We start from the raw sequence: 13,293 nt of genomic DNA on the forward strand, positions 1-13,293 counted from the left end.
TGTCTCAAGATACAGCCCTACAAAATTAAATGCCATACGATAAATAAATAGGGATTTAATGTTATAACTCAAGAACTACAACCAAGTTCTGCTATCAATGTTCCATTGATTAAAAAAAATCAGTATGTTTACCCTTTTAAACGTTTCTCCACTTGGCATTTTTATTTTTTAAATGGTCATCATATGACCTGTATAGACAAGAATTTTTTTCCATTCCCTCCTCCAAGGCCTTCCTTCTATGTGTTTAACGATTGTTAAGCTCATCTGCAATCTCCCAATCCTCCTTCAGATATCCTCTTACACTATTATTGTTTAATGGTCCAAAAGCTTCCTTTGCTGATTTGCTGCATCTGATGTAGATGAATTTGTATCACTTGTCTTGATGTTTCTAAGGGCATCACACTCAAATTTCATTTTTGTTTGCCTTACCTCTATTTCTTTTGCCAGAGCTTACGCTCTATCAAATCTTTTTCATTAGTCTAGGCTTCTACTTTCCAAAGAAGTCCTCCTTTCCTTTTACAATTTCCTTTACTCAATAATCATGTTGGCCTCTTCCTGGCATTGTTCCTATCTTTCCTAGTTAGCACAAATTCTAGCTCAGCTCCTCTTCCTGTGATTTTAAATGCCTAAGAATCCCAAAGAGATTTCACCCTTTTGACTCCTCATTTCAGTTTCTTTTAACTAATCCCCTAATCTTTGAAAAGACGTTTTTGAAATTAAATGCAGCTATGTTGTACTTCCCCCTTCAAGGATCGCTGCCTTGTTGTGGCAAGGGGGCTTGCGTAGCTCAGTGAAGCTATGAGCTATGCCGTGCAGGGCCACCCAAGACGGACAGGTCATAGCTGAGAGCTCTGACAAAAGGTGATCCACTGGAGAAGGCAATGGCAAACCACTCCAGTATCTTTGCCATGAAAACTCTATGGACAGTTCCAATAGGCATAACGATATGACGCTGGAAGATGAGCCCCTCAGGTCGGAAGGTGTCCAATATGCTACTGGGGATGAGCAGACGGCTAGTACGAGTAGCGCCAGAATGAATGAAGCGGCTGGGCCAAAGCCGAAAGGACGCTCAGTTGTGGAAGTAACTGGTGGCGAAAAGACAGTCCGATGCTGTAAAGATTTTTATTCCATAGGAACCTGGAACGTCAGATCCATGAATCAAGGCAAGCTGGACGTGGTTAAACAAGAAATGAGAAGACTGAACATCGACATTTTAGGAATCAGTGAACTAAAATGGACAGGAATGGGTGAATTTAATTCAGATGACCATCAGGTATACTACTGTGGACAAGAATCTCGCAGAAGAAATGGAATAGCATTCATAATCAATAAGAGAGTAGGAAAAGCAGTCTTGGGATACAATCCCCAAAATGACAGAATGATCTCAGTTCGAATCCAAGGCAAACCATTCAACATCACAGTGATCCAGGTCTATGCCCCAACCACTGCTGCTGAAGAGGATGAAGTTGATCAGTTCTATGAAGCCCTACAACACCTTCTAGAAGCAACGCCCAAAAATGATGTGCTTATCATCATGGGGAATTGGAATGCTAAAGTAGGAAGCCAAAAGATAACCGGGATAACAGGCAAGTTTGGCCTTGGAGTACAAAATGAAGCAGGGCACAGGCTGGTAGAATTTTGTCAAGAGAATACAATGGTCATAGCAAACACTCTTTTCCAGCAACCCAAGAGACGACTCTACACATGGACATCACCAGACGGTCAACACAGAAATCAGATTGACTATGTGCTCTGCAGCCAAAGATGGAAAAGTTCTATCCAGTCAATAAAAACAAGACCAGGAGCTGATTGTGGTTCAGATCATGAGCTTCTTGTTGCAAAATTTAGGCTTAAATTGAAGAAAGTAGGGAAAAGCACTAGGCCACTCAGGTATGAACTAAATCATATCCCTGATGAATACACAGTGGAGGTGACAAATAGATTTAAGGAATTAGATCTGATAGAAAGAGTGCCTGAAGAACTATGGACGGAGGTTCGCAACATTGTACAAGAGGTAGCAACTAAAACCATCCCAAAGAAAAAGAAATGCAAGAAATCAAAATGGCTGTCTGAGGAAGCTTTACAAATAGCTAAGGAGAGAAGGGAAGTGAAAGGCAAGGGAGAAAGAGAAAGATACACCCAATTGAATGCAGAATTCCAGAGAAAAGCTAGAAGAGATAAGAATGCCTTCTTAAATGAACAGTGCAAACAAATAGAAGAAAACAATAGAATGGGGAGGACCAGAGATCTTTTCAAGAAAATTGGAGATATGAAGAGAACGTTTCATGCAAAGATGGGTATGATAAGGGACCAAAATGGTAGGGACCTCACAGAAGCAGAAGAGATCAAACAAAGGTGGCAAAATTATACAGAAGAACTATACAAGAGCGAGCTTAACATCCCTGATGACCACAATGGGGTAGTTACTGACCTGGAGCCAGACATCCTGGAATGTGAAGTCAAATGGGCCTTAGGAAGTCTGAGCAACAATAAAGCTAGTGGTAGTGACAGCATTCCAGTTGAACTATTCAAAATCTTAAAGGACGATGCAGTAAAAGTGCTACACTCAATATGCCAGCAAATTTGGAAAACTCAACAATGGCCACAGGATTGGAAAAGGTCAGTTTACATTCCAATCCCAAAGAAGGGCAATGCCAAAGAATGTTCAAACTACCGCACCATCGCACTAATTTCTCATGCTAGCAAAGTTATGCTCAAAATCCTACAAGCTAGGCTCCAGCAATATGTGGTCCGAGAACTTCCAGAAGTACAGGCAGGATTTCGAAGAGGCAGAGGAACTAGAGATCAAATTGCCAACATACGCTGGATCATGGAGAAAGCTAGGGAGTACCAGAAGAACGTCTACTTCTGCTTCATTGACTATGCTAAAGCCTTTGATTGTGTGGAGCACAACAAATTGTGGCAAGTTCTTAAAGAGATGGGAATACCAGAGCATCTTATTTGTCTCTTGAGAAATTTATATGCAGGTCAAGAAGCAACAGTGAGAACTGAACATGGAATCACTGACTGGTTCAAAATTGAGAAAGGAGTTCGGCAAGGCTGTATACTGTCGCCTTGCCTATTTAACTTGTATGCAGAGTACATCATGAGAAATGCGGGATTAGAGGAGTCACAAATTGGGATCAAGATTGCAGGGAGAAATATCAACAACCTCAGATATGCAGATGATACCACTCTAATGGCAGAAAGTGAAGAGGAACTAAAGAGCCTGTTGATGCGGGTGAAGGAGGAGAGTGCAAAAGTTGGCTTGAAACTCAACATCAAGAAAACAAAGATCATGGCATCCGGCCCTCTCAATTCCTGGCAAATAGAAGGGGAAGAAATGGAGATAGTGACAGATTTTATTTTCCTGGGCTCCAAGATCACTGCAGATGGGGACTGCAGCAAAGAAATTAAAAGACGCTTGCTCCTGGGGAGGAAAGCTATGGCAAATCTAGACAGCATCCTAAAAAGCAGAGACATCACCCTGCCAACAAAAGTGCATTTAGTCAAGGCTATGGTATTCCCAGTTGCAATGTATGGCTGCGAAAGTTGGACCATAAGGAAGGCCGAGCGTCAAAGAATTGAGGCTTTTGAACTCTGGTGCTGGAGAAGGCTCTTGCGAGTCCCTTGGACTGCAAGGCGAACAAACCGGTCAGTCCTAGAGGAGATCAGCCCTGACTGCTCTTTAGAAGGCCAGATCCTGAAGATGAAACTCAAATACTTTGGCCACCTCATGAGAAGGAAGGACTCCCTGGAGAAGAGCCTAATGCTGGGAGAGATCGAGGGCAAAAGAAGAAGGGGACGACAGAGAATGAGGTGGATGGATGGAGTCACTGAAGCAGTAGGTGCAAACTTAAATGGACTCCGGGGAATGGTAGAGGACAGGAAGGCCTGGAGGATCATTGTCCATGGGGTCGCGATGGGTCGGACACGACTTCGCACATAACAACAACAACAACATGTTGTACTTCTCAAGAAACTTGTGGTTCAGATGTTATGTTGAATTTTACAACTCTGAGGTTAGTGTACCCTGCTGGGTGGGTCACTCACTCTTGCCTCCTGCACCATAACTTCAATGATACTCAAGAACACATTCAGGAACAATGTATTCCTGGGAATTAACATGAAGCAAAACTATGTTGAAATATGAACACTGGAGATTCTAGTTAAACAAATTCAGTTATTCTCTATAGTTCAACCAGTACAGAACCTTTTCATTTGTAACACAGAGGCTCACCCTGGATCATAGCAAAAATCTAGATAATGAATATTTTTCCTATGTGAACCAAAAACCTGAACTTGTTAAGAAGATATGAAGAAGAAAAAGAAGAAGAGTTGGTCCTTATATGACGCTTTTCTCTACCAGAAGGAGTCTCAAAGCGGCTTACAGTCGCCTTCCCTTTCCTCTCCCCACAACAGACACCCTGGGAGGTGGGTGAGGCTGAGAGAACCCTGATTTTACTGTCCTGTGAGAACAGTACTATCAGGGCTGTGACGAGCCCAAGGTCACCTAGCTGGCTGCATGTGGGGGAGCAGGGAATCAAACCCGGCTTGCCAGATTAGAAGTCTGCACTCCTAGCCACTACACCAAGCTGGAGGCAAGGAACAGAGAGGAAGCACTGCTGCTATAAGGGCTTTTACCGGTTTCCACAGTGTTTTCTGTTTCTGCTGTCTCCAACCCATCCATGCTGTCTTCATCCTCCACTGCAGGTTTTCCTCTACTCCGAGGCCTACAAAATAAAAGAACACGATTGTTCATAATATGAAAAAAAAACTGTACATAATTAATAAAGGTACATAATATTAAATTAATTCTAAAGTAATTGTGTCGGTTGCTTCCTTGCTTCTCAGCAAAATTCAGAGTGCTGATTCAGGCATTTAATGCCTTAAACAGAACAAAGTTTGAGTCCAGTGACATCTTTAAAACCAGCAACGTTTTATTCAAGGTATAAGCTTTCGTGCGTATGCACACTTCTCCAGATATAATGAAATGGAAATTACCAGCCCATATGTATGAGTAGAGGGTGAGCAGTAAATGAGCATATATGTTTAACAGACTCGAGGAATCAAACAGGAATAACAAGCTTAGTTTATATGGTTATCGTTTGTTTGGGTTCAATTCAGGGGGGAAACATAATGAAGGAAATAAATATGTCAAAATTGGGGATTAATGGGCAGATGTATCCTTAATTGTGGAATGCTGATAGCAATTAACTAAGACCCTACCATTATGCTCCATCCATCTCTTCGCAAGAATGGAGCCGATTTTACAACATCTTCTTTGAAGTGGGGCAACTAGATGTGTAGTTATCACCCCTGCCCCCAATCCAGAGAAATACATTCCAATCTATCATTTCAAATGTTATTACATATTGAAATATATTTTTAAAATTAAGAAAGAAAAGAACAAATATGTATAGTGCTTCTGGGGAGGGGATTGGTGAGAATACAGGTGTATGGCTGAATGTGGTTAACATACATAGTGAGATACAATTTATTCCTTTTTAAGTCCTGGGAAATCCCTTGTTCTGGGTGTTGTAATAACTTACAACTCAGTAAGGGCTGGATTGTCTTTTTTCTTTTTGAACAGCCACCCTACCTTCATCAACCATTCTTAAAATTCTGAAAGATTAATCAAAAGCAGTTTGCCATCAGTGGGTGAAGGGTTGCTGCTAAAGAAAATATAAGCCCCAAGAACCCTTCAGAGTATATGGAACTACCTGGGCATTGTTGAATCCTGACCTCAATATGATGTCTTAAGAGGCAGACTGCCATTCAAAATAAGTTACTAAAGTGAATTTTAGAGACAGCATGGGAAATATAGTAAGCAAAAAACAATACAGCAGAACTAAGGAAGCAGAGGTAACAACAGTTGTAATCTTCAACTCACGACTTCTAACCAAAATAAAATCTTTCACAGAAGTGTTCAATATTACTTTCCTATTATTCAGGCAGGGGGTTGCTGTTACAATCTTAACCACAATTACTTGTAAATAAATTAATTTAAATCAACATGGCAGACTCCACGGTATTAAATAAAAGGGTAAGGGCTAAGTGGGAGGAGAGTGGGCGGGCTCTGTCCGGGATAAAAACTTGGAGGAGCGAATCAGGAGCCGCAAACCCATATATATATATATATATATATATATATATATATATATATATATATATATATATATATATATATATATATATATATATATATATATATATATATATATATATATATATATATATATATATATATATATATATATATATATATATATATATATATGGGTTTTTTTAAGATGCAGAATTACTCCGTGATTATTCCTTCTGAAATAAGTTATTAAAGAGTATACGAACAATAAGAAAAACACATAAAATGGGGTCCCATACAATCACCAATTAAAATGCTGAAGTCCTCAAAAAGGACTGAAATGGTTGAGATTATAGATAAATACACGGATCACAGTAGCTCCAAGAGACATGCATGCTACCAGGAAGGCACAACTAAAGATTAAAACAGTACTTTGAAACCACACTAGGTTACTTAAAACACAACACATACTTATTCTTACAGGAAAACACTTGGGAACTAGATAAAAATATTTTCTTTTTGTTTATTTCACAGGTTATAGAAACTTTTGTATTTACACCCTACAGTGAATGCATTAATTTGTGGAGAAGTGAACGCACACACCTTTTAAATGTGCCACACTGCTGATTTCTCAACTGTCTCTCCCTCCTCCAAACACATTTTAAGCAATGCATTTAACATTAGCAAAATCACAGGTTTGAACTAATTGAATATAATTACTTCTTTTCAATAGAGAACATACCCACATCTGGTGTTTTCATGCAATTTTCCTCTTGTGCATTTACTACAAAGAGACCTTTTAACTACTGCACAGGTTTAAAATAGCTCCATCAGAAAAAAAAAATACAAAATTAGAAGTCAGGAGAATATATTTATACTTCAATTTAATTGGGTTTTAGTATACAAAACGATTCAAAGAAATAGTGCAGTCATGTTCTATAATCTATAGCAATAAAGTTTTATAACTGAAAGTGGCTTCTACATAGAGATTTATTTCTCTGCCTTTTGCTTCCAAACTAGAGCAGTCACATGACGGTGTCCTCCAATCATCCTGTTTCCAAGTTTCCCCATTCTGTGATGCTGTTCTCATGACACCATCATGTTTTACTCTGATCTTGTATGAAATGACCGAGTCCAAAGGCATTCACATGCTGTGTGGAGGCATGTTCCCACCCACAGTGCTACTATTTTTTAGACAGGAGCCCCTCATGTTCATCTTTGCAACTTCATCATGTAATAAATGCAAAGCTAGAATGTAATGACAAATCACAAATTAGTCCTGTCCAAGGTCCAACTGAGAGTGACTCCAGTACGGTATCAGTGGAGTCAGGACTGTGCCTTCTACAAAAATAAACAGTTTTTGTGCCCAAGATGGTGAATACATATAACCGGTAGACATTATTGCAAACTACGCACATGGAAGATTTTGTAATTTATTCTGCTTCTGCAAAAGCTGGGGCTAGACAAGGAGAAGTCACCCCTCTGGCCCCAGATTGCTACACTGATCCCTTCCTGGTTTCTGAGACTTCAGTTTCAAACATATCACCACAGTCGTAAGTTGCCTAGAAACATGCTGAAGCTCAGGCGCACCCAGCCATCAAATTATTAATTTGTGCTCCCCCTGAAAGCCAGTGTGAAAAAGTAACTATAACTGTCAACAGTTCATGCCAAGCTTTGGAAATTAATTTTGCACAAAAGAGATGAAAGAGTCAGCTCAGAGACTAGTATTACTAGGAACACTTTGCATGGACTTCCGTGCCACTGAGCTGTCCAGAGATGGGAAGCCACCATGGTAGACCGTAGTTCATATCTGACTAGATACGTGGTTTTGTAGTGACAGCCGGTTTGGTTCAGTGTTTACAACACCGGACTCTTATCTGGGAATCCTGCATCTGAATCCTCGCTTGTGCCATTGAGGCTTGCTGGGTGACCTTGGGCCAGTCCCACTCTCACAACCTAACCTACCCCATAAGGTTGTTCGGACGGTAAAACTGGAGGAGAGGACAATGATATAAGCTGCTTTGGGTCTCTAGTGGGAAGAAAAGTGGAGTACAAATAATTAAATTCAGCAAACCACCACAGCCACAAGGCTCATGATGTGGAACAAGACAATGTCTCTCAGTTTAGCCTAAGGTGGTCATCATTGTGAGGAATAAACTCCAAAGATATCATCCTAAATTCCTTGGGAGAAAGGATTTTAAAATCTGAGTTCCTTTATGAGCAACAGACAACACCCAAAAGCAAGCTCTTGGCAACACAAAAGGCAGCCTAAAATGAGAAAAGCTACGTGGTAACATTTCTATCTGCTGTAGTTTAGGGTTGGGCGCTTCGGCGTCTGAAGCTGCCGTTCGCGCCCGAAGCAGCTAGTGCTGCGGCATGGGGGGAAGCGCGGGCGTGCTGGCCGGCGCCCGCACCTGCCCCCCCCGTGCCGTGGCAGTGGCTGCTTCGGGCACGAACGGCTGCTTCAGACGCTAAAGTGCCCAACCCTACTGTAGTTCTTTCTCAAATAGAAGGATTCAGGTGGATAGCTACGTTGGCCTGAAGCAACAGCCCAGTAGCACCTTTAAGACCAACAAAGTTTTATTCTGGGTGTCAGCTTTCATGCCCATGAGCACTTCTTCAACTACATTGAACCAGAAGCCACCAGTCATCATGACATATGAGAGGAACATGCCTAGAGCACAAGGCCATTATAGTAGTTTTCTCACAGATTTCTTTAAATAGTCTCTGAATTAGATATCTAACTACCCAGGAGCAGCATGCAGCTCGTCAAACTGCAGCCTGGTCTCTTATGACATCTACCTTTTAATTATAAGTGAAAAGGGCATCAGAGCTTTAACGGCTGCATCCTGTTCACTGAAAGTGGCATAGCAGGAGAGGAAATTAGCTTGGTAAATGGTCCAGTTAAAGTCGAAAAGAGATTCTTCCTCTTCCATTGCAATGCTTGAGGCATTGCTTCTGGCAAGGGAGACTGGGATATGCATTTGGAGACCCTGTGGCACTCTGTCACAGCATATGCCTATATATTTGGTACGGGAATATTAAATGAGGCAGCAAGTGACATTTTTCAAAAGAGGCAATAAAAAAGTAATTAATGAATAGCCAGCCGTCACACAGAATCATTGAACTGTAGAGCAGACGGTAAGCTGTCCAAGCCATTTTATGAAAATATATTCAAACTAATAATAATAATAAAAAGGTCTACCGTATAACGTCCACTAAGTGAAAAACATCACTAAGTTCCTTCAGCTCAATGCGTCCTACTGTACGTTATCACAAGTATTTCACAAAATGACCCAATTCAATTGTCATGATTCACTTTTTACTTTCATGCCACAGATATGAAAAAAGGACTCTGGGAGGGCTGATTTCTAGCAGAGATTCCGCAGAAGAGTTACAAGAGTATTGCACCATCTCTGCCTTATGCAAATCCTGAAAATTGTGCTGAGAACTTGAGGAATTGGTATTCACTGCTGGGAAAGGGATTTTTGGAACCTGCTCGTGCAGATTAATGTTCATACAGCATCACTAGCACAAAGCAAGGGATGGCATACACAATGGAGGGGTCATTGGCTGACATCAAATTACTCTAGGTAAATTAGGCTGTGAGACCATGACTCACTCAGGCATATAAGCCAGGGCAAAGCAGCAATTCATGGCTTCTTTGGGAAGGGTGGGCTATAAATATATTGTTGAGGTTGTTATTGTTATGACTATTTTAAGCAATATAAAAAAGGGGGATTTAATGTCCTGGGTTTTCCTTGGGAATGCTTATTAAAACTTTCATAATCTAAAGAGGTGATTTCACAGGTTAATTGTGGAAACGACATTCTCAACATTTTCTATTTCAAAATTTAAAAAACTTTAAAAAGCAAGAATAAGCAAATCAAGCGGGGGAAGCTAGGAGCCCCACAACTCAAAGCAATCTTAAAACTTTTATTCCAATGTTGGCTTCATACAATGAAATCAGTGCACCTGGTGGGGAAAACTGATCTTAAAATGGCAGGCTCTATTAGCACTCCTGCAACAAGTAGTCATTCTAAAATTTGCTCTTTAGTGTTTAATGTCTCCAAAGTATTTCCCCTCTTGTTTAAAAATGCTTAACAGAACAAATAGCAAAACCCGGTACGGATCTTAAAGGGGTGGTATCATAATCATGCACAGCTGATGCAGCCAGGGAGCTCAGCATAACAAACCTAGAGGAGATACAGATCCTGCAGCAATCTGAAAATGAATTATGACTCAAGATAGAAAACAGATCTCGAAACCAGATTAAAATGAAATAATTTACACTTTTGTGACTTTAAAGGACCTGTTAATTAACTTAGCCTGGAAACTTTCCGAGCAAAAGTAGCTATTACAACTGATGTAGCTTGAGGACAGATTTGTGCTTTTAGCAGGGTACACAAAATCATCCCACCAGACAAAATGCAGATTGTAACCCTGGGGATGTCATAGCTTACTATACAAAGGAGGTAAAGAGGCAAGGATCAAAGATAGACTTCCTGGATTCTGCACTCAGTGTCTTCCAGAGCATCTCACAAAAGACTTTGAAGAAGAGACAACTAAAGCCCATCACAGAACATTTACTGTCAGCCAAAATTAAATAACTATGAGGTTCCCCCCTTTAGGTCCCGAGCTAATTAGAAACGCATTGCAAGCAACAGATCTGGAGAATTGACAAGTAACCCAAATATCTTAAAGCTTTCTTGTAAGAGGTGGACTCTCCAGACAGATTGCCTTCAGATTCCTTAAAGATCAGTACATGGCATACACTACACAAAAATAAACTATAACTTTTATGTTCAAGGTTACTCACAGAAGTGGCTCTTAAATTTATGGATAGTGCTGAGGAGGATGGAACATCCTTTTACTCAGTTAGATACACATTCACTTCATTTCCCAGGCACCTTTCTCACTGAGACTCAAGATGGATTACAACATTAAAACAAAAATTTACACAAGGAAATGTAACACAATGCTGGAGTATGGGCAAAAAAATTCCTCATCTAAGAAAGTAGCTTCTTGATTTGAACCTGGAAACTAACCATTACCTAATGAAGCTACTGCAGAACAGGTCTAAGATGCCCAGTACTTGAATGAGTTACAAACTGCTGTTTTGCAGTGCTCCCCCAACAAATTCCTTAAGAAAAAAAGTCATTTCATTTCTGGGCTGTCACTGCTGTATGACTAATTCCCAATAGTAATTGGGCTGGAGCAGTCAATACTAGACTTACACATTTTTTTCCCGGTATTAATTGCAATAATGATGAAAATGGGGTGTTTCTTAATTATTGTGATTAATATGAAAATTAAGCACATTTCTCATCTACACAGTCCACAACAAAAAAACAAACAAACATGATTTTATTTCAAATGTTTCAGTGGCTTTCATTATTTCTTCTGTTTTAACAAGCCAAAAAAACCCATAAAACAGTACGGAAAATTATCCCTCCCCGGTGGTGAAAAACTGACCTGAGTGCATCAATAAAATCTGATAGGTTGGTATTCCAGAATCTTTGTAAACAACTAGCTTGAAGACACCTGTTTACAGAAAATGTGCCTTGTCTCTGTTAAGGAGAGAGTAGCATCTTGACATCTCACCAAGCCTTGTTATCTGCTATTGTCCTTTGCCCCATTATTCTCTCAACCCCCAGAGGAGCAGGCTGAAATACTATAATTTTATGAAATACTACCTGAACTGTTTTCATTGGAAGGTCTTATCAGTGATGGTGCCAGAGTGAACAATTGGGATGCGACTTCACTGGGCATGATTTTCTCACCTGTATAAAGTCAGATGTATTGGGACTGAGCATACTAATTTGGTGACGCCCTGGTGTCTAAATTGGCCAGCTGAACTGTGGCTTAAATAAATTTATTTGAAGGATCCTCTGCCTGGTTTGTGGGAATTCTTGGTCCCGCCACAGTGGGTAACAGAACAGCCAGCTCCTAAGGGCCAGGGCTAGCTACCTGAGACCCGTCCTTCTGTTATTTAAAAGATAAAACTAGTTAAAATCCCTTAGGACCCACCCAATGACAAGATGTGTAAGGACAGTAATTCCCAATATAGAAAGCAAAGATATACCAAATTTTTTAAAAAAGAAATTCAGAATGAGAGCGAGTTCTCCAATACAAGAGACAAATCCAACTACCTAAGGGTAATAAAGATGATTTGGGGGAAACACTGAAGAGACTGGGTCTTTTCTGTTGAGAAATGACAACTAATGGAGACATAATAGAGGATTATAATAGTATGCATGGGGTGGAAAGAGTTGACCAAGTACTTTTTCTCCCTCTCCCAAACTCAGGAACATCCAATGGGCAGCAGGTTCCGGATGGATAAAAGGAAATATATCCTTGCACAGTGAATTATTAAAATGTGGAATTTGTTGCCACAGGATGTAGTGATGGCCACATGAATAAACAGCTTTAAAAGATTAGGTTGATTCATATAAATCTATCAGTGGCCACCAGCCATGGTGACTGAGGGGCACCTCTGCATTCAGAGGCACTAAACCTCTGAATCCCAAAACCAGAAAGAAACACCATGAGAAGGCCCTGCCTCTATGACCTGTTGTTGGCCCTACAGAGGATATTGGTTACTGTGTGAGACAAGATGCTAGACCAGCCTTTCTCAACTTCCCCAAGCAATGCTCCACAATTTTCAGGTCACCGTCTCAGTGGTGGTAGGAGTGGGAGTTTGTTTTTATACATCACCTTTGACTGCCCAAAGGAATCTCAAAGCAGCTTACAATCACCTTCCCTTCCTCTCACCACAACAGACATCCTGTGAGGGAGGTGAGGCTGAGAGAACTCAAAGGACTGCTCTGTTAGAACAGCACTATTAGGGCTATGATAACCCCAAGACACATGGCTACATGTGGAAGAGCAGGGACTCAAACCCACCTTATCAGATTAGAAGGCACTGCTCTTAACCATATTTGGTTCCTTACTCCTTAATATGCAACTGCTATAAATGTTTCCATGATAAAAGGCTATACAGTTCTAAAAACATTGGGGCCAACAATTTATATTTTTGAATAATACATTAATTTATCTATTATAGACCTCTTAATTTCATTTGACCTAAATCTACTGCCAGTTTCATTGGATGACTCCCTACTGCTCAGAGAGAGATTAATTTGTCTGTATTCATCTATAATGACTGCTGAGCCTAACAGAAAAGAAACAGCAAGGCATCCTTCCAT

General features: G+C 40.4%; 1 protein-coding gene across 10 annotated transcripts in view; it reads right to left on the minus strand.

Moving 5' to 3' along the window:
* KMT2C (lysine methyltransferase 2C) overlaps nucleotides 1-13,293 on the minus strand; it is a 146,806-nt gene that overhangs the window by 100,507 nt on the left and 33,006 nt on the right. For all 10 annotated transcript variants that reach the window (XM_077302806.1, XM_077302813.1, XM_077302807.1 and 7 more), the window contains exon 2: nucleotides 4,645-4,733. In XM_077302806.1, the coding sequence (XP_077158921.1) occupies nucleotides 4,645-4,733 (89 nt within the window). The remainder of the gene's footprint in view (nucleotides 1-4,644; nucleotides 4,734-13,293) is intronic.

The sequence above is a fragment of the Paroedura picta genome, chromosome 11 (genome assembly GCF_049243985.1).
Source record: "Paroedura picta isolate Pp20150507F chromosome 11, Ppicta_v3.0, whole genome shotgun sequence".
NCBI classification, from domain to species: domain Eukaryota; kingdom Metazoa; phylum Chordata; class Lepidosauria; order Squamata; family Gekkonidae; genus Paroedura; species Paroedura picta.